The 26334-nt window shown below is 37.4% G+C and overlaps 3 protein-coding genes and 2 non-coding genes across 6 annotated transcripts in view; 4 read left to right on the top strand and 1 right to left on the bottom strand.

Moving 5' to 3' along the window:
• Positions 1-9350, top strand: part of arid4a (AT-rich interactive domain 4A) — a 32714-nt gene extending 23364 nt beyond the window's left edge. For both annotated transcript variants that reach the window (XM_073869990.1, XM_073869992.1), the window contains exons 22-25: positions 1616-1720; positions 3561-3771; positions 4778-4920; positions 7569-9350. In XM_073869990.1, coding sequence (XP_073726091.1) covers positions 1616-1720; positions 3561-3771; positions 4778-4920; positions 7569-7672 — 563 coding nt within the window. In that variant the 3' untranslated portion in view covers positions 7673-9350. The remainder of the gene's footprint in view (positions 1-1615; positions 1721-3560; positions 3772-4777; positions 4921-7568) is intronic.
• Positions 494-575, top strand: LOC129418375 (small nucleolar RNA SNORD53/SNORD92). Its single transcript, XR_008636138.2, has one exon. It is a non-coding gene; the product is annotated as a small nucleolar RNA SNORD53/SNORD92 (small nucleolar RNA).
• Positions 1845-1926, top strand: LOC129418377 (small nucleolar RNA SNORD53/SNORD92). The gene has a single exon (XR_008636141.2). It is a non-coding gene; the product is annotated as a small nucleolar RNA SNORD53/SNORD92 (small nucleolar RNA).
• Positions 9351-10270: 920 nt separating the features above from the next.
• Positions 10271-11375, bottom strand: timm9 (translocase of inner mitochondrial membrane 9 homolog). The gene is made up of 4 exons (XM_055171513.2): positions 11282-11375; positions 10935-10999; positions 10738-10833; positions 10271-10634 (listed from the first exon to the last, which is right to left on the bottom strand). The coding sequence occupies exons 2-4, from the start codon at positions 10971-10973 to the stop codon at positions 10500-10502; spliced, it is 270 nt and encodes an 89-aa protein (XP_055027488.1). The 5' UTR covers positions 10974-10999; positions 11282-11375; the 3' UTR covers positions 10271-10499.
• A 333-nt stretch (positions 11376-11708) lies between these two features.
• Positions 11709-26334, top strand: part of kiaa0586 (KIAA0586 ortholog) — a 177882-nt gene continuing 163256 nt past the window's right edge. Inside the window, exons 1-9 of the mRNA XM_055171508.2 lie at positions 11709-11837; positions 12454-12726; positions 12816-12877; positions 12991-13054; positions 14112-14181; positions 14269-14443; positions 16288-16488; positions 17711-17861; positions 18884-19033. Of these exons, the coding sequence (XP_055027483.2) occupies positions 12471-12726; positions 12816-12877; positions 12991-13054; positions 14112-14181; positions 14269-14443; positions 16288-16488; positions 17711-17861; positions 18884-19033 (1129 nt within the window). The 5' untranslated portion in view covers positions 11709-11837; positions 12454-12470. The remainder of the gene's footprint in view (positions 11838-12453; positions 12727-12815; positions 12878-12990; positions 13055-14111; positions 14182-14268; positions 14444-16287; positions 16489-17710; positions 17862-18883; positions 19034-26334) is intronic.

The following is a 26334-nucleotide window of genomic DNA, read 5'->3' as shown; positions in this document are numbered from 1 at the left end:
AAACAGGAATTCGTTATACGATCACAAAAAAACACAAAATTTCGTGATAATAGCACGAAAAAAGAATCAAAAAAATATGTGACTATATCACGAAACTTTGTGAGACTGGGTTGAACAATACATCGATATGGACCGATGCATCGTGTCGTTAGAAATTTAATCAGTGCATTGATGCCACACATAAAATATTGATATGAGGTACCTTCATTTTGACACTCTCCACGTAACGTAACATCCATCTACGCATTTCCGATTGGACAAACAGATTAGCAGAAAACCTTTTGCCAGCACTAGCTGAAACACTAAAGGCTTTGACTGTTGCCATCATAAGCTTAATTTTATTTGACTTTTTTCCTTCATTATTCATTTTATTTTAAATAGTTTTTTAGTTTGATGTTTTTAATGTCCCAATCGGGACAAAGATTGTGCCTTTTTTAAAAAGTTTAATTAAACGTTAAAATAAATGTAAATGTGGCAAATATTCTAGCAGAGTCAAAAATGATGATATCAGAGAATGGTTTCGCTAACATGACTGATCTCATGTGATGTCACACTTCTCTTGGCTGTCTGATTCATCTCTGCATTTTGAAATTTGCCTCGCATTCCTCTAAACAAACTTATACTAATAGTTAAGGTTTTTGGCACCAAAGATGTCGCTGTTAAGTGATCACACCGTGACCCCTTTGGACTTTTGTTAAATAACTGATTAAGATTGGTCCCTTTAAAAATTCATCTTGTGTCCTTTAATGTGTGCATTTGGCTGAATCAGGTTAATCGCTGTTTGGAAGAAGAATCTGAATATTTGCATTCGTTGAACTTGAACAGGGGTGCGTTTCCCAAAAGCGTAGTTGCTAACGTGTTAGCAACAATGTTTTTTGGAAACACACCCCTGAACAGAACTTAAATTGTTTTTTAGTTTGATTATGTAAATGTCCCAATCGGGACAGAGTTTGTGCCTTTTTTAAGGAGTTTAATTAAATGTTCATGTAATATATTGGTTGCATTTGTGAGTTAATGTAAAAATGTAAATGCTTAACTAGGCAATTAATATTAAAGTATAGGTACATTTTTTGTATGGACTCATAATTCCATCAAAGAAAAGCTTGACGTACCGCCAAATACCATACCGCTGGACGAGTGAATCAACATGGTATCGTATCGCAACAAACGGTCCTAGTTTAGAGACCATTTAAATATTTAAGCAAAGAAGTGAAGAACGTTTTATTTTGTGCCACCATACTTACTCGTTTAACTACTCATGTAACAGTCTTTAAATAGGGAAAACATGGAGGTGGCTTCTAAATTCATCCCTGTTTGGATCCTAAGGAATGAATGGGGCTAGGCTAAATTCCAACACTTTCATGACAAACTGTACAGAGATAAAGTGCATGCATTGAATAAAGATAGGTATGTGTTCATTCATCTAAGTTGAGGTAAGAACATAGTAAAATATTGAAAAACGGTGGCATTTTCCTTTCATAACGATTCAGTGTTGGATTCAATCACAATTTGATTGCAATACCCAGCTCTTTTTGCGTAAAACTTATTGATAAATTATTTCATTTATGCTTGATCATCTTATAAGTTGTTTTATTTTGCCAAACTGAATTTTCAGGTCAGAAAAGATTATTAGATTGCACTACAGGCTCATTGTCCAAGAAGCAGAAACGCAGCCAGAAACGTTCAAGTGTGGTCTGCAAAACAGAGAAGAATGGAGCAGGTAAGATCACAGTTATCTACACGTGTCTTAAAATTGATAATTTTGCACTGCTACCCTTAAGTTGCGTACTAAAACGAGTATTAAACATGTGAAAAACTAAAGGTTTGTAAAAACAGAATGAGGTCAGAGATGATGATACAAGAGATTGGTTTCGCTTTCATAACTGATGTTATGTGATGTCACACTTCTCTTGGCTGTCTGATAAACCTCAGCTCCAGTTTTCAGATGTAATAACAGACGTGATGACTTTGTCACAGTGCACTTTTACACTAATCGATTGCTATTTATAAAGCAAGCATCACTACAACGACTTGCACCACGTATGCGACACATTCTTAATAACTCAGATCAGGGGTGCCCAAACTCAGTCCTGGAGGGCTGGTGTCCTGCAGAGTTTAGCTCCAACTTGCCTCCGCACCCCTGCCTGGAAGTTTTTTTTAGTATGTGTTCATGTGTAAAAAAACGCTGTATTTTTCACACAATTTACTAGTTCTATGAAGTCCCTCCTTCAGAAATGTGTATTGAGTTCTGATTGTGTAGCTTGTTTAGTGTGTTGTGATTCAATAGCAGCTTAGCTTGCCGTTAGCTTAGCTGGCGACTGACGTATTCCTGTGGGCGGAGTTTAGTCAAAAAACTGTTCTTGTGATGTCATTAAAGCAGGAAGTAGAGGACTGTAGTCCAAACCGGCCGTTCGCTGTAGGCTTTGAAAGGCGAATTCTGTTAAAGAAAATATATCGCCTGGCAGTGAACTTTGACTTTTATCATTTTACAGGTATTATTTATGCTGTTATAGCAACATTACACACTAACTAGGGTTTAAAACTGGGATCAGAAAGAACATGACCTTTAATTAGCTGCTTCAGGTGTGTTTGAATAGGGTTGGAGCAAAACTCTGCAGGACACCGGCCCTCCAGGACCAAGCTTGGGCACTTCTGACCCAGATCATGCTTGTTGTGGTTGACATTAACAAATTCTTTTGCAACCGCATTGCAATGTTGTTACGGTTCAAGTCTTTCAATGTCTTTGTGTGTGTGTGTAAAGTATTCAATATTTTAGTCGTCTTTAGATTCCTTTTATGTTGACAGTCTAGCACATAAAGCAGGGTTCCCACGGGTCCTTGAAATTCTTGAAAGTTTGTGAATCTGGGGGAAAATTCAAGGCCCTGGGAAGTTTTTGAAAATATACATACATAGATACAGGTCATTGAAAGTGCTTGAATCTATTTTATGCAAGAAGTTTTCTGGGGAAAATTCACGTGCTAAACTGTTCGCTTTAAATGCTTATATCTTCCGTATGCGAATGTTGATTCATACCAAAATGCTTTTTTGAATAGTTGTGTTTGACACATGAAAACGTCTCTGGTTACGTATGTAACTGTTGTTCACTGAGAAGGGAACGAGACGCTGCGTCTCCTTGTCTTTGGCAATATTTCAGATAGCGATATATTTCAGATAGCGATATACTTCCTGGCTCCCGCGTCACCCTGTCTTTGTCGTTAAGCCTCACCATTGGTTGAATTGATATACACATTCAGACACACTTACCCCTGGAGGCGTCCCCAGTGTCACGGCAGTGACGCAGCGCAAGTTCCCTCAAAAGGAACGGTAACAATGTATCTTAAAAGATAACACGATGTAACCTTGCTCTCACTCGAAATCTGTTCACACGTTTAGTCCTTGAATTTGAGGGGGATTTGCACCTGGAAAGGTCCTTGAAAAGGACTCAAGTTAACTAAAGTGTGGGAACCCTGATGAAGGTTACTTGATGTATTTGTTACATTTCTGTAAGATTACAGTTTTTGTTCTTTATTGACATTCGCTGTCTCTCTGTATGTCTCCAGGTCTCAGTAGCGACAGCGAGGACCCATCGGCCATGGACAGTTCAAATAAGCTAACCCCAGTAAAGCACTCCAGCCTGCCCAAGAGCCAGAAGCTTTCCCGATCACCTGCTCTGGTTTCTCCCAATAGTAAAGACATGGAGAAAGACAAGCACAAAGAGAAGCCGTCCGTCCCTTCCCCCCGCGCATATAAGTGGTCCTGCCAGCTAACTGAGTTTTGAAGCTCGACACATTGACTTTTTTTATGCAGATGTAAAGACATGCACTTAGTAGACAGGTTCTCATGGTTGGCAGACAGGGTAACTCTCTATTTAATATAAAGCAGTGTGCTAAAAAATGTTAGAAGCCTTCAGATGTTTTACTTTGAAATGCTGTTGCCATAAAGTTTTACTTTTATTGCATGCAGTTTAAATTTTGATGTCAAAAGTTATGTGGTTAATTATTGAAGGACAACTATTATGCCCATTTTACAAGATGTAATATAAGTCTCAGGTGTGCCCAAAATTTTTTGAAGTTTCGGCTCAAAATACCCCACAGATCATTTATTATAGCATGTACAAAATGCCCCAATTTGGGTCGGAGCAAAAAGTTTTTTGTGTGTGTACCTTTAAATGCAAATGAGCTACAGCTCCTAACTCCCTTATCAAAAGAGACAGTGAGAGCTTTCAGGTAAAAAGGATCTGATTCTTGTAAATACAGTTTGAGAGAATACCATTTCACTATTTAGATATGGCAGACAGCGTACTGAGGCCAATGCAGGACTGTCAGTAAATTGCCATAGGCGGAGCTTTATCAGTGTGACATCACATTGATAAGAGAATCAAAGCGGCATGTCTAATGAGACTGCTTTTGTTTAATGGGGATTAAAAAAGGAGAAGGTGGATTTGTTTTCGCTGTAGGGTTGTGTTTACACACTGCCAACACACATTTACACCTTGTAAAAGTATTAATAGGTGCCCTTTAATAGTAACCGCTTATACGGGTAGAAACTGTGAGTTTATTTTTTTACATAACTGTTTTAATATGCTAGTATAGAAATTGGTAATGGCAAATGCTTTTCAGCTATGCCTAAAATCTTTGTGTTCTTTAAAGAGACATTTTAAGCAATTTTATCCAAAGATATGTATAGTTGAGGCTGTAATTTCTATAGTCCAGTATGATTAATGGGTTACTTCCTGTCTGGTCCTGACCGGTTCCTGCTTCTGTTCATCCACAGCTGATCTGGACAACATGTCGAGTACCGAGCGAATTTCATTTCTGCAAGAGAAGCTGCAGGAAATCAGGAAGTATTACATGTCACTCAAGTCTGAAGTGGCATCCATTGACAGGAGGCGGAAAAGGTTAAAAAAGAAGGAAAGAGAAGGTAGGATTGTAGTTTTATTTGATTATTTAAACCTTTATTACTGATTTTCATTTTTTGAGGATTATGAAAGTATAAAGAAAGTATTTCGGTACATTCACATGTGACAGAAGTGTTAACGCTTTACGGAAGGCTTGTCTGAAGTTGTCTCCTAGTTGTCAATCAGGAGTGTTGCGCAATTGCATTTTTTTAAAAAGTGGAGAAGGCGGTTCTTTTCTAAAATTCGAGAAATCCTCTGCTACACCTTTAATACTAGTAATAATGTGCAACATAAATGTCTTATTTAGCGTTACCTTTGCGTTATGATCATACTTTTTAAAACTATGCCAAGTTTGTCTAATAGCAGAAGCATTCGGCTGCTCATTCTTTAAAGCAATCCAATTAGCTTTTCTTCATGGTAACATAAGAGCAAAGACTTGCATGAGTTTGTGTGGTACTTTTTCAATTTCACATGTCATTGGGGATGCCAGAATCTGATTGATGTGCAAAAGAACCGGCAGTCGTGGCCAAAGTTTTAACTAAGATATATATTGTACAGTCTGACATAAAACCGTTAATATATGGGATAGTCTTATCTAGAGCCCGACCGATATGCGTTTTTTCGGGCCGATGCCGATACAGACATTAGGGAGTAAAAAAAGACCGATAACGATATATCGGCCGATATTCTTTATGTGTACATTATAGTTCAGTATATACTACAGTATATTATACTAAAGTACTGTACATAGAATACACTATATACTTTAACATAATATACTATGAATAAATACAATGCAATGCAATGATCACTCACATATGTGGTGATCACTCACAAATGTGGTGATCCAACACTTATATTGATGTGACAAAGATATGTACTATAGGCAAGAAGTTAACAATAAACTTTATTATCCAAAATTAGTTGGATATCAGTGCACTAAAAAGTAAACTTGACTTATTATAAATAACTTTAAAACACAAAGAGAACAAAATACATAAAACTTGCATCATTTGCAGTTTTGACGAGAATAACGTTATAAAGAGAAACTTATGAAGTCATTGATTCATATTAGCTTTACAGTAAGTTGTGTACTTCACAAATTAGTTAGCCACTCACAGTTACGAAGACAATGCTTGACGGAGCACATACTAATGTACGCTATGTTTAATGTTGTGCTTGTGCACAACGTTTTTATAACACAAACCCAGGGTTCCGTGCAAACTTTAGACTTTAATAAAACTAATGCGTCTTCGCTCCGCCTCTTTTATTTAGCAAGGGTGTAGAGTTGCGCGAGCTTATTGAATCATTTGCTCTGAAATGAGCGTGTTAACTAACAACACAAGCAGCAGTAATCTCATATAGTGTTATATAAGTGCACGGCTGCGCGTAGTTTAAACGTGTCATTTCTCCGTCTCGCGTCATTTCTCCCGCTTGCGTTTTAACTCGCAAGTCGACAAAGAGACGGATTAAAAACACCAAATGTAAGCGGGAATGCGTCTCTCTTGTCCATTTATAATCCAATCGACCAAAGCGCGTCTTAATACCAGGTGTAAAAATGTTGTGAAGAAGACACTGCGTGACTGCAGCCACCTGAACTGAGAGACTGACTGACTGAAGTGAAGGGGGTGGGGGATTGGCTGGTGTCACTACAGTGAGTGATCTGGGTCGCCATTAGCAACCAGTATGGCGCACTCTGCTGGACAAACAAGTACTTACATCTTTCAAATGCATTTAATGTGTTCTGTAACAAACGTTCATATCGGCGCATATCTGCGGCTTATACGCCGATACAGATATATCTGCGACATGCTCATATCGGCCGATAAAATCGGCAAAACGATAAATCGGTCGGGCTCTAGTCTTATCTGGCTTTTTGTCAAGATCTTGTGTCTTAAAGTCCAGAGTATTGTTTGTTTTTAACGTGTATGTGAACATACTTGCGTGGTTAAAAGCACAGCCTTGCAAACTTTAGTTTATTTGACACGTACGACGTGTACAGAGACATTTGACACATTGCGACAAAATGCATTGCGTCTCCCATACTACATTCTCCTGTATGCGCATGAGCGACTTATTCGTACAAAGTACGCACGGTTACAAAAATCCCTACAGTTCACCCTTGGGTATATTTGTAAAAACTGAACTATACTTCTAGCAACATTGTGCAGTCCTTCCAGAATTTTTTTGTGATCGTTGCGGGCAAAAATCCTTGATCTTGCGGCACGTTTTCTTAAAAAATGCGATGGAATATGCGGGATATTTATGCAATGAAACTGCTGGAACTTGCAAAAACTGTTTGCAGCTTTGAATGATGTTCACGTCACTTTGCTTGTGTGAAGTAAATGCAACATTTTTCAACTTTCTGTTGAGATACATGTTATTTTTGCTACAGAAATGCGGGGATTATGAAATCAAGCCTGCATATTTTGTGTACACAAAAATCTGCAATTTATGCTGCGAAAGTGCGGCGTATTTGGAAAAAAATGCGGCCCCCGTATAAATATGCGGACTTTGGCTGATTATGCGTTGAATCATGCAATAGCATAAGGGACTAATTGTGTACATGGTGTCAAACAACAGTTTTGGTTTCCTTCCTCAAGTTCTTTGTGTCAACTATATTATCAGAGAAAAGTAATTGTGAATTGAGCTTTGACTTTTTGATCAACAGTGTCACACACAACGGCATCCACATCGTCAGGCTCATCAGACACGGGTATGAGCCCGTCTTCAGCTTCCCCCACTCAGAACACTGTTGCAGTCGAGTGCAGGTGATGCCACGCCCGTGCCCCGCCCCACTTCTGCCTTTCAGCATTCTGCCGGCGCCTCCTCCTCAGAGACATACATACTGATGAGCGAGAGCAAGCAGCCAATAGCACTAGACTGCCCGCCTCCATGTCTCATCTGGGTCCTATTGGCCACTCCCACCTTCTGCACTTTGTAAACTGACCCTGCCTCCACTCGCTCGCTGTCGCTACCGCACCAGGGAACGGACTCCATGTGAGGGTTGAATGTAATCTATGGTATCAAAGCTTACAATTTATCCATCCAGAAAGAATTTAATGGCACTTTCCACTTTGTTCGCTACAAACCCTGAACAGAAACCCGAATTCGGATGCAGTAGTCAATCATTCGTACGAGAACGTGGTAAGAAGCTCGTATGAGATCCCTAGGTAATGGTAACTTAACCAGCTGGACATGGTTATTCAATGAAAGGTCAATTGTAATGCGCTTGCTCCATCAGAACTGCCAAAGTACAGCAGAGTGCCCTATTTTGGAAAAGTAGGACAAAGTCAATTGCAAACGGGAATGTAGTTTACTGAAAACCACAGCCGGCGTCTTCCACTCATCTTGGTGCGCGAGCGCAGAAAATTATGCAAAAACCTATTTTTGTCGACTTCTTCTTTTTAAGAAAATAAGAAATGAAAACTGCGAGGAAAAAAACTTGAGAAAATGTTTACAGTGGAATACGAGACAAATCTGTTTTCAGTGGACTAATTTCCTTTTGCAACTTGTATTTTGTCTTTTTATATGTAATTGCAGAGTTTTTATTTTAGTATGGAAAATTTCAAAAAGTATATATCACAGCCGTGAAGTTATTTAATGAAAGATTTCTAGAGCTGAAATTTTGTGTAAAATAAAGGTATTATCTTGCAACTTGTTAAATATATTTATTCAGTACGTGGACAGCGTTTTTGTATTTTTTACAAGAGAGTCACACAATCCCCCCATGTTCAATTCAGTCGGTGGGGTAGAAGGAACAATTTTTGAGGTCATCTTGATCGTTTGAATGCGATGTCACAATTGGGTAACTAACTACTACTGTGCAGTAAACAGTGTCCTTTCCCGTTTCGTTTGGGCCCAAATAGCTTAAGACCTTTATTGAACACCAAAAATTGGTGAACTGCTTTTCATCCCCTTGATTTCCTGGTACTTTGTTTGTTAATTTAAACATTTATTCTTATTTTCGAGTTCTTGACCAATTGAATAAATCAGTTGCTTCTCATGCGAATATGTTAAGCCTGGGGGTTTCTTACTGTTCCTTTGTAAATAGATCTTCCAAAAACCATGTATTTGAAAATACATTTTACACAAACTGTAAAAATGATTTATATTATTTTTTAAAACAGTACATCCTTGTATATTAATTTCTTTTCTATGTCAAGTTGGTAGACGCATTAGCACATCTTTAGACTGTGTATATATATAATCCACCACTTAGGAACCTAAACCAAGCTGTCTAGAGTGATGAACCCATGACTGTGTCGAACATTTACTGAGTTACGATTATTCACTGAGATGAAATTGTGAAAATTCACTTCCCTGTGACTTCAGTTTATTTACAGATTCCTGAATTGAATGAAGGCATTAGGTTCCTGAGCAAAGCCATTGTATCTTTATGTAAAATAAGAAGAGGAGTTCTCATTTCTAATAAAGTTTTGAAATATTCAGATGTATCTGTTTTTCTTTGTCTTTAATAGCTGTAAAGCAACACTATGTAGTTTTTTACCTTTAAATAATGTCTCTAAAATTATTTCAGTGATGGAAACAACTTTTAACTAGACAAATTGTACTGTTGCTGCAACCTGAGAAGCCTCCTAGCTGCTACAAGCACACTCTGACCCCTCGTTCAGACAGCCAACGACAAGCAGTAGCAGAGCGACGCGATCTCATTCATTTCAATGGAAACCTGGCGACTTCCGGCGACACGAGCGACAGCGACCGTTGGCGACCGTATGGGCGTGTCCAGCGACGCGAGAAAGTTAAGAAAAGTTTAACTTTATGCAAATGTCGAGCGACTTTCGGGAGCGACTACCAATAAGAACGAAGCAGTGGAGTTCACGTCATCCTTCTCTCGTCAGTTACTGGATGGGATGGTACTCATTTGTTTATCACAAGCAGATTTAGAAACGCCTCATTGAAAGAGACAAGCGACACACAGCGATAATGTCGCTGGCTGTCTGAACGAGGGGTGAAAGTGGCGGTGGAGGGTAGAGCACACAGCCCCGCCCCTCCCCCTGCCTGTAGAAGAGTGTCTGATACCAGGCACTGTTGCACTTTTCAACCACATGGGGGAGCTGTTAGTCATTTTTACATGGAAACTACATAGTGTTGCTTTAATTGTAACATGTTTAGGTCACAGATTTACCCCAAAATCAAAGGTGAAATAAAAATTAAGTTTTATTACAATTAATGACATGTCCCAAAAACTCAATGCTTTATTTTTGTGTTCTTATTTACGCTGATCAGTCACATTTACCATATCAATAGAAATCTATACAGTAAATGAAATGCAAAATGATATTTCAAGAAACTGATCATTTTTGGGGAAATCGTTTTTTCATGAAACCAAATAACCAATGGCACAATGCAAATAATTCAAGATTATTTAATAGCATATCATTTGCATCGATCAGTAGTAGAGTATCTGTCCTTCATGAAAGAAAATCCCCACTTCCAGTCATCTGAAGATCTAATGGAGATCAGATGACTTTCGCCCTCATCTCTCTGCAGTGCAGGGATCACGTTTGAAGATCCATTCTCAACACTGGAACACAGAGAGAACGGCATACTGGTCGGAGTCCATTGAAATAGCAGTTTATCACCGCGGCTGTCCTAATAAACCAGCTTTTGCAGCCAATGCTTCATTTTGCTGGATGTGATATTCCTGGAAACGCATGGAGATCCTCTGTGTCATCTTTAGGTACTTCTGTAAGCAGCTCTCAGAGCAAGTGGACTGAAAAGGTTTACAATGAAGTAAATGGTTAAGAATATTTTATAAAATAATCTCAGTGTGGGAAAATATATCCACTATTGCAACATAAAAGTGCATAACACACCTCATCTGGTTTGACTTCTCTTGTAGTGAAATCTTTGACACAATCCATAAAGCAGTTTTCTGTCAGTTTGTTGTAGGTGCCCAAAAATTCTTTGAACTGCAAAGACAAACAATACAACAATAAATACTAATATTTTTATAACAATCAGTAGACTAATACATGGTATTATATCGTAACGTCTGGAAGACTTTTATTACCTGTTTGATTTGATCTGATTCAGTGACCTGAGCTGCCATAACGTTAGTTGGAATATAATGGGATGCTGTGGGCGAAATAAATTATTATATTATTAATCCTTAATCACTTTCAGCAAATGTTTTGTCATAGAATTTAGGACAGTGCAGTCCTTCATCAAATAAACAAATAACAGATGCTCTATCAGTGTGATGTGCAGCTAACGTTAGATTAGCCTTTAGCATTACATCAAATTTCTAAAAATACATTACGTAAAAATGTCTTTAAAATTGCTATATTTATAAAAAATAAAAATCTATTCAATAAATGTGCCAGGACGAACGACGATTCGTTACAACGAAAACGTTACCTTTGCTGTCAGAGCTCAGGATGTGAAGGACACGTGAACCACCAAGGAGAACAAGCGAGACATCCGTCGATTCACAATGGCACTTTCGTAACAAATAAAAGCCCTTACATTAGAATTAAAAATTATAAGTAACACGTCTTTAGGTAGAAAGATGCTGATAATAAGTCAAAGTAAGCTTTAAATGTTAAATAGAATTAAAATGTCATTATTTTTAAGCATTCTCAAGATTAATTATTTCAAGATTCTAAGCATTATTGTAAAATTGGATATCATACATTTTAACTCACTTCATCAATATAAACGTCTGATTTTTTTTCCAATTATTTTTCCACAAATAAGAGGAAACCATATTGTAAACATATACACACACCATATATACATTTTGTAAACATATTCTGTTTCGGACCAAATGAGGGCAGCACTTTCGATGGCTCCTCGGATCAAACGTGAGCGGAGAAGACTTTTATTTTGAAATAATTATGCGCAAGTCGTTATATTGTTTTCTGTTTCACGGATTTGTTAACTTTATGTTGTCAACGACAACCGTCGCTGGACAGTAAGTCGATTTACAGTTGTATTAAACCTTACACACTTTAATGTCTCTTAAAATACTTCAAAACAGATCTGAATGAGGTACTTTACTTTAAAGATAAGGTACCGATCTAAGATGTTGCTTTTACAGGCGGGAAATTTAAAAACACAAACATTGACAAAAAAGTTAACGCGATTGACGTCTGTCACTTCTTGCTATCCAATAATCACAATGATGAGAACATGTGTACAATAAGACATCTATAAATGCTTTACAGTTGCCTATGAAACCTGTCTGCTTGATCTTTTTACTATTAAATAACACTAAAATCACATTGCCTATCGATTTAAAGATTTAAAATGACTTTTACAAAGGAACATAAGTATTTGATGTCCTGTCTTATTACTGATATATTTGCTAAAAACAATAAAAACCACCACAGGAATTCTTATTTAATGGTTATAGTAGGAATTGTATTTGTTTAATGGAAACTACAATGGTAATGTTGGGTTAGTGGGAGGGAACCAACAGAACATCTATGTCCCAAATTATTATTATGTTTATTAATGGTTCTAATAAAAAGCTAATAATTCATAATGGTATTTGTAATGGAAACCATAAGAATTGGGCTTGTTTTCAGCAGGGATATGAGTGGCTATGGACCCTGGTGTGTCTGTTATCAATAATACACAGTTCAATGACTCTACGTCGAGCTCAGATGCTGCAGATGTATTAATTCGCTCAACCAGAGCTCCAGTGGATCCCAGCGGAGTGGAAAAACAACACAAGGTTCATGACAAAGTGAATATTTATATCAGGAGACTGTCAGACTCTCCACATGTTTCGTTTGTAAATGACGGGCGTATAGATGAAGACAGCCTGCTCGTGAATAAGCCTCCAGCTTTAAACACAGGTAACACCTCCAAACTGATGCCAATGAACGACATATGCGTTAAATTGACAAAAATAATTAGTCATATTCATATATGTGTGTATATTTAGGAAGACCCAAGGAACAACAAGCTCGTGGACCACCAAAGCAGGCTCCTAAAGTTTTAAACAAAGTGAGTTTATACTTTAATTATACGGTTTTGTACTTTATATTTTTACTTTATATATATATAAGTATATTGTGCATTTCATGTTTATTAACTATGGCATCTGTTTGCTTATGCAGGAGCCCCGAAAAGAGAAAAGCAAAGATCAAGCAATCATGCAGACAGAAAACTCAAAATTAAAAGGTGTGTCTATTTTTTTCCTTTTTTATCTTTCATATTTATTTCATCATTGGTTTCAATTACAGGCAAAAATCAAACTGGTCAATTAAATGGGTATTTTAAAGAACACATCTTATGCTCATTTTTACAAGATCAGGTGTGCCTAGAAGTCTAAAAATACCCCACAGATCATTTGTTATAGCATGTCCAATGTGCCCCTATTTGGATGGGAGCGCAAAGCGTTGTCATGTGTGTACCTTTAAAGGGGACATATCATAAAAATCTTAACTTTTTCTATGTTTAAGTGCTATAATTGGGTTCCCAGGGCTTTTATTAACCTAGAAAATGTGAAAAAGTTCAACCCAGTTACTTAGTGAACCATTCTTTGCGATCATGTGAAAAAATAGATCATTGAAATTTGGCTCTCCTTGTGATGTCACAAGGGGATAATACCTCCCCTTAATCTGCTCTATCAAACCACAGCACTGACATTTAGTGCAGAGATCAGCTCATTTGCATGTTAAAGGACACCCAAAACACTTTTTTTTTCTCACACATACAAAGTGGCGATTTTAACAGGCTATTATAAATTATCTATGGGGTATTTTAATGTAAGAACTTCACATATGTACTCTCGGGACACCAAAGATTTATTTGACATCTTAAAAAAGTCTTGTGAAATGTCCCATTTAAATGAAGAGTTTAACTCATTTAACTAATAAAAATTTTTGCAAAAATCTTGTTTTTGTTGTTAATAAAGTCTGAGACAATAGTATCTTTAGCCGCATTCATGCTATAACGTGCTAACAAATACATTGAGAAAAACTTTTGGGTTTACCAGTCAGTGGCATGTGGGTGGGGCTTTGTTTGTGTGATGTAACATTAACAAGAGTCTAATGAGACTGCTTTGGTTTACTGGGGATTAAAAATGAATGAGAGGGATAATTTTTTTATTGTAGGGTGGTTGTGTTCACACACTGCCAACACACATTTATGTCCAAAGACCTTGTAAAAGTGGATTTTGCATAATATGTACTCTTTAATAATGATAATAATGTGAACCGACTGTGGATTTCTGCAGGTGAAGATGTGCACATTTCCAGATACTCGGCTGATGGTAGAGGAGCAGTTTCTGCAGCACTCAAAAAGAGGTAACGTTTGCTTGAATTGTCCTGTACTTGACTTTGATCAAACCTGGTTAGTTTTGCTTTGGATCATTTGAATCTTCGGTCCTTCAGAACTCAGAGTGCACCTGTAAACCGGAGTGTGACGATACAGCTATTAGATCAAGGAAGATCTCAATCTCCAAAAACCCTCAGTGATCCTCCTTGTCCATCAGGAGATACTGGAGCGTCTGGAAATGTGGCAGCCATATCAGCAGCTGCTATTGCTGCCACTGCTCCACTTCTGAAGGTAGACGGTCATTCATTCATACAACAGTATACACAATGGTAAAAGGACATTACAGTGGGGCAAAAAAGTATTTAGTCAACCACCAATTGCGCAAGTTCTCCCACTTAAAAAGACGAGAGAGGCCTGCAACTTTCATCATAGGCACACTTCAACTATGAGAGACAAAATGAGGAAAAAAATCCAGAAAATCACATTGTCTGATTTTTTAGGAGTTTGTTTGCAGTTTATGGTGGAAAATAAGTATTTGGTCAATAACAAAAAAGCAAGATTTCTTTCTCTCACAGACCTGTAACTTTTTCTTTAAGAGGATCCTCTGTCCTCCACTTGTTACCTGTATTAATGGCACCTGTTTGAACTTGTTAGCAGTATAAAAGACACCTGTCCACAACCTAAAACAGTCAGAATGCAAACTCAACTATGGCCAAGACCAAAGAGCTGTCAAAGGACACCAGAAACAAAATTGTAGATCTGCACCAGGCTGGGAAGACTGAATCTGCAATAGGTAAGCAGCTTGGTGTGAAGAAATCAACTGTGAGAGCAATTATTAGAAAATGAAAGACATACAAGAACACTGATAATGTCCCTCGATCTGGGGCTCCACGCAAGATCTCATCCCGTAGGGTAAAAATTATCACCAGAATGGTGAGCAAAAATCCCAGAACCACATGGGGGAACCTAGTGAATGACATGCAGAGAGCTGGGACCAAAGTAACAAAGGCTACCATCAGTAACACACTATGCAGCCAGGGACTCAATTCCTGCAGTGCCAGACGTGTCCACCTGCTTAAGCCAGTACATGTCCGGACCCGTCTGAAGTTTGCTAGAGAGCATTTGGATGATCCAGAAGAAGAGTGGGAGAATGTCATATGGTCAGATGAAACCAAAACATAACTTTTAGGTAGAAACTCAACTTCTTGTGTTTGGAGGAGAAAGATGCTGAGTTGCATCCAAAGAACACCATACCTACTGTGAAGCATGGGGGTGGAAACCTCATGCTTTGGGGCTGTTTTTCTGCAAAGGGACCAGGACAACTGATCCGAGTTAAGGAAAGAATGAATGGGTCCATGTATCGTGAGATTTTGACTCAAAACCTCCTTTCGTCAGCAAGGGCATTGAAGATGAAACGTGGCTGGATCTTTCAGTATGGCAGTGATCCCAAACATACCGCCCGGGCAAAGAAGGAGTGGTTTCGTAAGAATAATTTCAAGGTCCTGGAGTGGCCTAGCCAGTCTCCAGATCTCAACCCCATAGAAAATCTTTGGAGGGAGTTGAAATTCCGTGTTGCCCAGCGACAGCCCCAAAACATCACTGCTCTAGAGGAGATCTGCATGGAGGAATGGGCCAAACTACCAGCAACAATATGTAAAAACCTTGTGGAGACTTACAGAAAACGTTTGATCTCTGTCATTGCCAACAAAGGGTATATAACAAAGTATTGACATAAACTTTTGTTATTGACCAAATACTTATTTTTCACCATGATTTGCAGATAGATTCTTGGAGGATCAGACAATGTGATTTTCTGGATTTTTTTTTCTCATTTTGTCTCTCGTGGTTGACGTGTGCCTTTGACGGGGATTGCAGGCCTCTCTCATCTTTTTGGGTGTGAGAACTTGAACAATTGGTAGCTGACTAAAAACTTTTTTGCCCCACTGTACGTTTCTTTAAGGTGTTTACAGTGTTAATGTAATTAAAAAAACAAATGTATGTTTTAGTGCTATCCCTATACATTTAGAATGATCCTTGAGCTATAAGCCTTTTTAAAAGTCATCCATTATCTATTAGTATTGTGCCTTTGATCAAGATCTTCTCAGTCACTTTTGGTCATACTCTATAACTGTAAGGCTCAGAGTGAGATGGAGGCACAGATCGCTCGGTTAACTGCTGATCTGAAGAGACTGCAGGCATCCGACTCCAGTATCCCACAGGGAAGAGCGGACACATCTGCTGCTAGAGCGGCCCATCTGGAAGAGCAGCTGAATGTTCTGATCCGGCAGAGACTTCAACACCTGGAGATGATTCAGTGTCAGCAGATCCAACTGCAGGTATCAACGGCAACTACTCTGTCCAGATCTGAAGGTGCAGAATATGGCACTCTTAATATGTTGTACAGATAGGCATTATATTAGTGTACAAGTTACATGTACTTACTAGAGTAATAACGTTTAATTATGCATAATTTACATTTATGCATTTGGCAGATGCTTAAATTCAATGTGACTTACAGTGCATTACAAGGTATACATTTCTTTTTATCAGTGTGTGTGTGTGCTGCCTAGGTTTGTAACCCATGACCTTTTGCGCCGCTAACGCAATGATCTACCACTGAGCTATTTAGGAGCACATTACATGCAACTAACCCTAAACCAAACCCTGATCCTAACCCTATAGTAAGTACATGTTGTTGCTTTATATAATTACACTGTAACATGGACACTGTAAAATAAAGTGTGACCATTTTACCTGAAGTCCACTTACAATGTTAGTCGAGGTTTGCTTATTACATGCTTATTTATTGTATCAAGTATTTGTGTTTTTCTTTTACTTCTTCATTATTCTACAGTTCATATTTTATTTTATTTAGTACTAAATAACATAAAAAATCAGGGTGTTCCTGTTGCTCTATTGGTAGAGAATTGCTGTAGAAGTGGACCCTGAATGCACTGTAAGTCGTTTTAGATAAAAGTGTCAGCCAAATGCATACATTTAAATGGCACCTATTATGCAAAATCCAGTTTTGAACATAATGTGTGTTGGCAGTGTGTGAACGCAACCATCCTTTGATGAAAAATATCCACCCGCTCCTTATTTTTTAATCCTCATAAAACCAAAGCAGTCTTATTAGACAAGCCGTTTTGATTCTCTTATCAATATGAGGTCACATTGATAAAGCCCTGCCCATTTACAGTCATGCATTACCATAATTCCACCCTCAGTGAGTTGTACTCTGTCCACAATACTATTGTCTCAGACTATATTAATCAGATCTATTTGAACTGAAAGCTCTCACTGTCTGTTTGTAAGGAAGTGGGGAGCTGGAGCTCATTTGCATGTAAAGGTACAGACATTAAAACAGCGCGTTTTTGCTCCCACCCAAATAGGGGCATTTTGGACAGGGTCCTAAATGTAGCACTTGAATACACATATAACAAATAATGTAACTTTGAGCTACTAATATGCACAGTTTCGGTACAGCTTTTTTGTAACGTTTTACCAAGAGCATGCGATACAGCTAACAGACTGATTTTTGTATTTTTTTGGCTCTAGAATCGTCTCTTGAGCTCTGCTTTGGACGCTGTAACGGCTCGAGGAAACACTGACTCTCAGACCCATCACACTACTTCAGAAATCATCCAGACCCAGTCAATGCCACATCATAATGTCAATGATCAAACCTCTGCTGGAAGTCTGGAAGCAAGTAAGGCTGATATTTGTGGATTTACTTCATTATGTCTCAGTTGTTTAGTTAAATAAAAACGTATAATAGGTGTCAGAAGAGTAATCCATGATCGTAAGCAATAAAATAATTAATATTATTAGATCTAGGGGCGTTTCCTAGACAGGGCTTATCCTAAAATACATGTTTGAGATGCCTTAATTTAAAAACACCTTGCACTCACATATCTTAACATATATCAGTGCCATTGTTTTGTCTCAAGATGTACACCAGTATTGTTTTTTGTGAGGTTTGTTTGTAAAAATTAATTAAATATCCTAATATAACTAAGGCCTAGTCCTGGATTAATCTAAAACCTCTCTGGGAAACTGTCCCTAATGATATTTTGAGGTTTAACAGACTACTATTCTTGTGTTTACATCAGTGTATCATTTTCTGATATCATCCATTTGCTTATATCTTGAGATATAAGCAGTGAGCATTATGGATTTGACATTTACAGTCAAATCTTTAAATATAAATGATCAGAGAATGCATTTATTACCAATATATTGAATCATCGGTTTTTATTTTCCTAAACCACTGATGATGGAGTCCAGACCTCAGAAAAAAATCAGTCTATACATTATATATTTATTTTAGATGAGAGAAATATTTATGCAATAAGGAATGTGACAAAAATACTTTTTGGGAGTTTTTGGAGGCAACATACTTAATAGGAAATCTGTGAATTAAAATGCACAAACAAAAAGCAATAATACCCAACAAATGTAGAAGACTTAAAAAATGTTATTCTAATTTTCTAGTGTGCATTTATGAGTAAGAAATAAAGTTATGAACATGACATTTCTAAAAGCTGCACTTACCTAACTATGAAGAAATGGTTGAGGAACTTTAGCGTCACATGGGAATTCAAACCACCAAATACATTTGCATGGACTTACCTGTTTGCTGAATATAAATGGCAATGCTAAACCTACTCTAAATACAAACAGAAGCATCAGGCTTGATTGTATCTACTATGTGTTTTATTTCTTATTTAGCTTCTAAGGTTGAGAGCCGAGAGAAGCGAACAGGTGGGCATAAAAGTCCCATGGAGACCCCAGCACCTCGTAAGGTCGTTCCCAAACCCACCCACTGGGCAACCGGAACCAAACCCATTAAACCGCAGGGAACATCCCTTAAAATCAAAGGTGAGTTTTTTTTTGCCAGAAAACTATTTTTTATGCATTTTGTAATTGCAAATATTCAAAAACAGTAATTCTTAACCTCTTTAGTTTCATATTTCATACTCATATTGTCTGTATTAATATTACCAGTTTTGTGAATGAACACATAACAGAACAAAATATACCCAATGTCACATATGTAGGCCTTAATTTAATGAATTACCTTGTAATATGTATCATCTTATGTATTATGTTGACCGTAAGATGACATTAACATTACCACCACTGGATGGCAGTAGCGTCACGTACCTAAACTGTGAGGAAGCCTACTGTATACCCACTGTCGTACAACCATTTCAATGTAGATTTTACTATAAACAGAGGTAAAGATAATCCATAAAAGCCATAAAACTGTCCATTGTAATCTCTCCCCAGACTGTCTGTGCGGTTGACTCTAAAAGCTTTATTGGCTAATGCTATTCTGGAATGAGATGCACGTGTTTGGATTATATCTTTGTGAGATAGAAAATGTCTCGGCATTGAAAATGATGATTATGATGCAATTACGCACAGCATTTTTGCATTGTTGAGGCTATTAATCTTTTTATAAGGGTATTTATTAAATGCCAAATCATAGAATATAATCCATTTATATAAGTCGGTGTGTATGTTTGCAACCATGTTAGTTACGCTGTCTGTAAAATTCAGGTTAAAATCTCAAAAGGGCATTTTCCTTGACAGGGTTTAGATTAATCCAGGACTTTGCCTTAGTTATATTACGACATTTAAATAGTTTTTACAATAAAACATTACAAAGTGCAAAGCCATCATGCCTCCAATAGATTTGTTGTTTTTGCAATTGTATAGTGATCATATATAATTATTTCTCAGTCTTTTTATTAGAATACAACCAGAAAATACAACAAATTTGTATGTAGGATTAAAAACAATATAAAGTATAAGCTAAAGTGTGAAGTATTTAGGAGTAAACTCCCATTTTACTTGAGCAATAGCAGGCAGCTGCAGGATCTCTTAAACCTTAAATAAATGAAATCCTAATTTCTAATTTTAATCTCCTCAAAACAGCTCAAAATGTGTTTTGTGCCAAGAGAGGTCACACCAAATACTGACTGATACATAAAGAAAATTTTGTTTACATATTTCCTGTATTTTCTGTTTGTATCTTAAAGGTATTGCTGAGGATTTTCTATTTCCGGGTGGATCATCAAGACTATTGGTCCTCCTAGTTGTCAATCAAGAGTGTTGTGCAATTGCATTTTTTTTTAAAGTGGAGAAGGCGGTTCTTTTCTAAAATTCAAGAAAATCCTCCGCTATACCTTTAATAAAAAAAGTAAAAAAAAAATATGGATAGACATTAAAACTTTGCTTAAACTACAAAGCTGGTGGCGGTGGCATAAGACTTTTGCACATACATACTGTATGTTAAGATAAGGGGCCTCATGTATTAAACTGTGCGTAGGATTCTTACTAAAAGTCTACGTACGCACAAAAGCCAAAAATGGCATACACCAAAAATTATGAAGACTTATAAAACAAAGCAATGTTCCCTTTATAAATCACAGATCACCTGCAAGTGTGCGTACATGAACTATCCTAATATCCCACCCTGCAAGCCCATTCTCCCATCAAGTTTGTTTTTTTATAAATCACAATCTTTGCGTGGGAACTGGCGTACGCACGTTTCCAGCCCTGTTTTGTACGTACGCATGCTTTATACATGAGGCCCCAGATGTTTTTAAATTAAGGCAGTTTAAACATGCATTTCAGTCTGCCCTGTCTGGGAAACCGGCCCGTTATCTAATAAAATAAGATTAGGAGCATTAAAGTTTGATTTGAGTCAATATTAAATTTATCAAGGTTATGCTTTCACACAATGTTCTTTACATTATGTAGGATGATTTTATGTAAAAAAACAGTAAATGACTTTAGCAGGGTTTTCACAGACAGGGTCACAATGTTTTAATGAACCACTGCTGCGTGTATTTTGTGCCATGTTGTTTTTGGTTGTATCTCAAATATTTTATCACTGGCTTTCTCCTTTGCTTCCATGACCACAGGCTTTGGAATCCATCGTGCTTCGCCTCTGCCAAGAAACGGCCTGGTTTTAGTTTCCTATGTAAGAGGCAGCGATGTTTGACTCGGGGGTTAAACAAGTTCTGTAATTCCGTACCAGTGATTTATCCAGGAACATTTCCCTGTAGACGATAGACACCATCATTCAACCGCTCCGTTACTCCTCTGGCACGGATGAAGCCTCTTTTTCACTAAAAACCAATTATTGCAAAAACAGTTGCGTCGAAAGGGCCCGAACAGCTGTGTAAATACGAACAGTTAAAGCTGTTCGCCTCCGTCACACTGTTTCTCTCTGTCTCAGCTTTTGTCGGAGGCTTGTTATTGGAAAAGCTTGGGGCATGTTAGCACAGGCTGACCTGAGAAAACAGCTGCCTCAGTGTCTTAGCAGTAAGCGTCATTAAATGGCTTCTGTATACCTGAGTTACACAACGTCGTGTAACCGTTTGCAAACACTAGACTGGCTATTAGCTTTGCATTTCTGCATGGCTCCTTTTCCATCGTGGGGTCACTGACGTGCACCCGCCCATCTGAACGTGGGAGAAGTTTCCCACCTGAATCTAATCTTCCACCTTTTGTAGTCTCCCACACGAACACAGGATTGCTTTCCCAGATGCAGGAGCTCTGTTTTCAGGCTCAGGTTGATGGATGTGTGGCAGAACAGAGAGTTAATTATACCTAGTGTGAACATTCTCATTTACAGCATCAGTTTAGGTTTGTTTTCTCATTATTGTTCGTTTGACCTGAATAATACACGATGCACTTCTTCACATTCGATAGAAAATCCAGAAAATTTGATACAGGGACGTGCGTGAAAATTCTGCTTTAAGATGTCTGTTTTCACAGACTCCATTTTGTCACTTGTGCACATCGATCTGGTTGTCATGGCAACCTGGCTATTTCAGCAGCAGCATCTCTCTGGCCGTCAGATTGCTCTCTCTTTATCGAAACGGGCTATTTTTAGCTAAGCTTGCTTTTGTTTCTCGCACACATCAGCAAAGCGGCATTTTCTGAAGCGTAAGAGCTTGTGTGTTGTAGAGGATACTTTTAATTTCTAATGGTTTGTGAGTAATCCAGCAAGACATTAGGTAGTGGAGGTAGATGAGAACTATCAGGAGTGGTACCCATTAGGTAAATTTAGCTGGCTGCTGCTAATGTGTTTGGGTACACTGGTTTTAAACAAGATTTCAGATATGTTGCAAAGTGGATATTTTTGGGAAAATGGTGCTGAGACCATTTCTGTTTTACACCATTTTCACATGTTTTTTAACCATTGTTTTATTTTAATTGCAAAGGTTAAGTGGTGTGAAAATGGTGTGATCTTTTTACATTACAAATATTCTGCGGACATCTCTCAATTAGTGGTCCACCAATATGCTTATGAAGATATCGATATTAAGAAACAATGTGGCCGATGTAACAACATACAATATAACACAATATAATTATTAGTATTTTTACATTAGTAAAACAAAATAAACATTTGTTGTGCATAATATTTATTTAAATAAACTCAAAAAGATTTATAAATAGATGGAAAAATATTTACGAGACATGCGGATCTGACATCTCACGGTACTGAATAAAACTTTATTACAATGCACAATATAACGTTACTTTAAAATGTGAATACTGATTGGTAAATGTCAGACCCATGCCCAGAGTATAGTCAGTTTTTTTTCAGACTGATCTTATGGAAAGTCGTGTTATAGTTACGAAAAATTTGATTCATTTATTCGTGTCCATGGCACGAAATTCAACTTTTTTCGTGTCACCCATACGAATTTCTATAAATAGTTTTTTGTGTCGGTGGCACGACTTTCTTTTTGGTGTCATTTTATGTATTGTTTTCTCAATGGGTCTCATTCACTTAGCATGCGTACGCACACATTTGTGCGTGAGATGTACGTACAGATGTTTTCACGAACAAATCGTGATTCAACAGAAACGTTCGTATCAAAATGCCTTCTAAATGTACGCAAAAATTCAAGAAAACCTAAAACCACTCGTACGCAATAATCACGTACGCTATAATCAAATACTAGGCTACTAATTATAACGTAATAATGTTGATATATAAAATTTACATGATTATAATTTATATTATAATGTTTTGTGTATTATATTTTATTATAGGCTACATTATCTATGTTATTATTATATACGTTATATTATACATTATTAAAGCCTACTTTTTTCTGACCAAAATGTCAATCACTTGATCTCCTGTCTGTTTTATTTTAGACAGATTCGCGTCTCTGTCATATTACTTAAATGTCATATTTGTTAACGCACCCAATACTTATTTAATGTTACTCCGGTCGGTGGACAGCATTGGCTTCCTCCAGTGACAGCAAAACCTCCCAAATAAAAAATGCAAAGAAAAACGGAACTTTACTGATAATAAATATGATAATGGGTTTCTTTTCGAGCTCTTTTGCTTCTATGACAAGCTGCTCCAAAATTTTCTGAGGACCAGATCTGCGCTGCGGAAAGCCCTTATATGGAGCTGGTTTGGGCGTGTTTTATTCAAATTACCAACATTGTGCACGCGGCCGCTCATGTAGAACACTACAAATTCACTAACGTGAGAACAAGTATAAGAACAAACTCATGTGCGTACGTACATGTTGTGAATTAGGCAGAACGTTTTTGTGTGAGAAGTTCAAGTGTGTGTATAAATACTAAAAACGTATGCAATTATTAGTGAATGAGACCCTTTGCTTTTTTTCTATTTTCTTACCATTGTCGCTTGTGGTTGGGGTTTGAACGACTTTCTGTTACATTTTTAGACATTCTATCCTTAACCATAACTGTACCCCAACCCCAAGCAAAAATGGTTTTAAAAGCGGAAGAAAAACATGTAGAAACCAATACATAAAAGTACATTCCAACCCCAAGCGACAATGATTTAAAAATTAAAAAAACAATACATAAAATGACACGAAAAAGAAAGTCGTGCCACCGACGCGAAAAACTATTTATAGAAATTGTGACACGAAAAAGACATTCGTGCTCAAGGCACGAAAAAAGCTGCATTTCGTGCCATGGACACAAATAAAATGATCACATTTTGTGTGACTATAACACGACTTGCCGTTGTTTTTTAAATGTATGCGAACGTATAGTTTATTTTTGCAAAGTATAGTTTATTTGACCTGTACGTGTACACATGCACATTGCCAAATTTTCCTGTAGGCAACCTATACGTGTACAATGTACGCAGGGTTTAACAATTTTTGCGGTGCACGTACAGTACGTACTCACTGATGATGAAAATTGTGTCACAGGCACTGTACGCAGACCCTCGCAAACATGTAAAAAATTGACCATACTTCGGCTTTTAGGCTTTACATCTGAGTGTCTTGCAAACTACACATTTAACGAACAGAAATATTTATTGGCCGATTGAAAAACAAATTAGTGCCGATAATTTAACCCTTTAACCGGCGCAGCCCTTTTTGAGTGGGGGGTTGGTGAAAAGGTGATATACACCTTTAAATTAATATAACTCTGGCATTTTTTTTTTTTTTTGGTCTAGAAGCCTAATTTTGGTTTTAATTTTGGTAATTTTTGGTTTTAAAGAAGACACTTCAACATTTTTTAGGGAAGTGTCTGGAGGTGAAAATATATATTTTTTTTAAAGCAGTTTAATAAATAAATAAAAATGCAATATAGTATAATTTTTAATACATAAAATTGTCAAAAAACTGAGGTTTGTGCTGATTTGCTTTGAGGTTTGCTGCATACTTGTGTCACAAATGAATAAATTACAGTTACTGCATTATTATTACTGCTAAAAGGTTTTGAAATATGAAAACTACATTTTTAAACCTTTCCAACAATATATAGTTTGTTGTGACAGATTAACATTTACATAGAAAATATTGAAATAAACGTAGGTGTCCCGCTCACGGGACAGCGCCAATTAACGGGTTAAAATGTACAAATATCATGCACAGCAATCGGTCTATCACTATTCTCATTTGATATGTGGTCATTAAAACTACCTGTATAATAGTAAAAAAATTCAAAGAATTTTGAGATAAACACTGCTGTTAATCTTTGTCAACCTCCGTTTGCAAAACAGACAGTAGCATAATAAGCAAATTAGATTTAAATGTAATAGTATTTTCTGGTCTATAGAAGCCTCCGATTTTATAATCTCTAGTTTATATATATAAAATTACTAGAGAGACCTGCAGATTGTACATTAAAGGTTATGAATATTGCAATTCCTGTGGTCTTCATCAAATATTTATGAATATGAATTTAGGTTTTGCTAGACAAACACTAGTGCAAACGGTATTTTTATATTTTTTATTCAGGCCATAAAAACATTGGCTACAGCAAAAACGCAATGTTTAAATCAAGAGGATGTTTTTCCTAACATAGTGACCTATATTTTGATCCCAACATGTTTACTGTAAAGTGTGCTGTGAATTGTTGCTCCCACATCAATTGAAAAATGCCAGGAGAGTCTGTCTGCACCCTACCGGGATGCCCTTTCTGTTATAAATGGCAGATTTTATTAATAGCCAGCACCCTTATCTGCAGAGACCCTCATCACTGTTGATGTGGTGGGTCACATGGCGTGCATGACGGCTGAATAAAGAAGCACACACACGCAAGCCAGGCCTGTGCGCAAATGCATTATGTTAGGTAGCCCTGGTTCTTTTGTTTCGCCCCATAATGCTTTTAACGCATTAGAGATCTTGCACACCCCTGCTCTTTTAAAACCATTCCCTGTAGTATTCATATAGAGTTTAATGTGCATGTTTTTTTTAGCAGTACACTAATGCTGTGCGAGTCCGCCTGGACGCTGCGCTCCCGACGGGATGCAGTCTGGCAGCACTATTACGAGAAATCACCTCTTGGTGAGATGCCAGATTCATGGTAAATGCTGAGTATTGTTTACAGCTCTGTGTTTTGGAATAATTAGAAAAGCAGCAGAAAAAACCTCCCCGTGTAGCTGTGGGTCCACACATTACAGCTGATGCTTTGCAGCTGTGGACGCGTGTTGGTTTGACGTCACGCGGCAGCTGAAATAAGGGATTGGAATCTGTGCTGTCTGAGCGGCGACCGTAGAGCTGTCGAGGGCTGTTGTTTATGTCCGTCGCGGTACAAACCCCCAAAGTGTTTTTAAAAATATAGTGCAGAGGAAGAATAACTAACTACTGCAGAATGACAGTGTTTTTATTACAGGGGACGGTTACATAAATTGCAATTTTATA

Source organism: Misgurnus anguillicaudatus, chromosome 7 (assembly GCF_027580225.2).
Source record: "Misgurnus anguillicaudatus chromosome 7, ASM2758022v2, whole genome shotgun sequence".
NCBI classification, from domain to species: domain Eukaryota; kingdom Metazoa; phylum Chordata; class Actinopteri; order Cypriniformes; family Cobitidae; genus Misgurnus; species Misgurnus anguillicaudatus.
The sequence above is the reverse complement of the archived record's forward strand: the minus strand, read 5'-3'. Positions and strand labels throughout refer to the sequence as shown.

Excerpts from the sequence above, each read along its gene's own strand:
- timm9 (XM_055171513.2), bottom strand. The coding sequence starts at position 10,973 with ATGGCAGCTCAGGTCACTGAATCAGATCAAATCAAACAG. Across the intron at positions 10,834-10,934 it reads AATCAGATCAAATCAAACAG|TTCAAAGAATTTTTGGGCAC; the intron begins GTAATAAAAGTC and ends TTGTCTTTGCAG. Across the intron at positions 10,635-10,737 it reads GAGAAGTCAAACCAGATGAG|TCCACTTGCTCTGAGAGCTG; the intron begins GTGTGTTATGCA and ends AAACCTTTTCAG.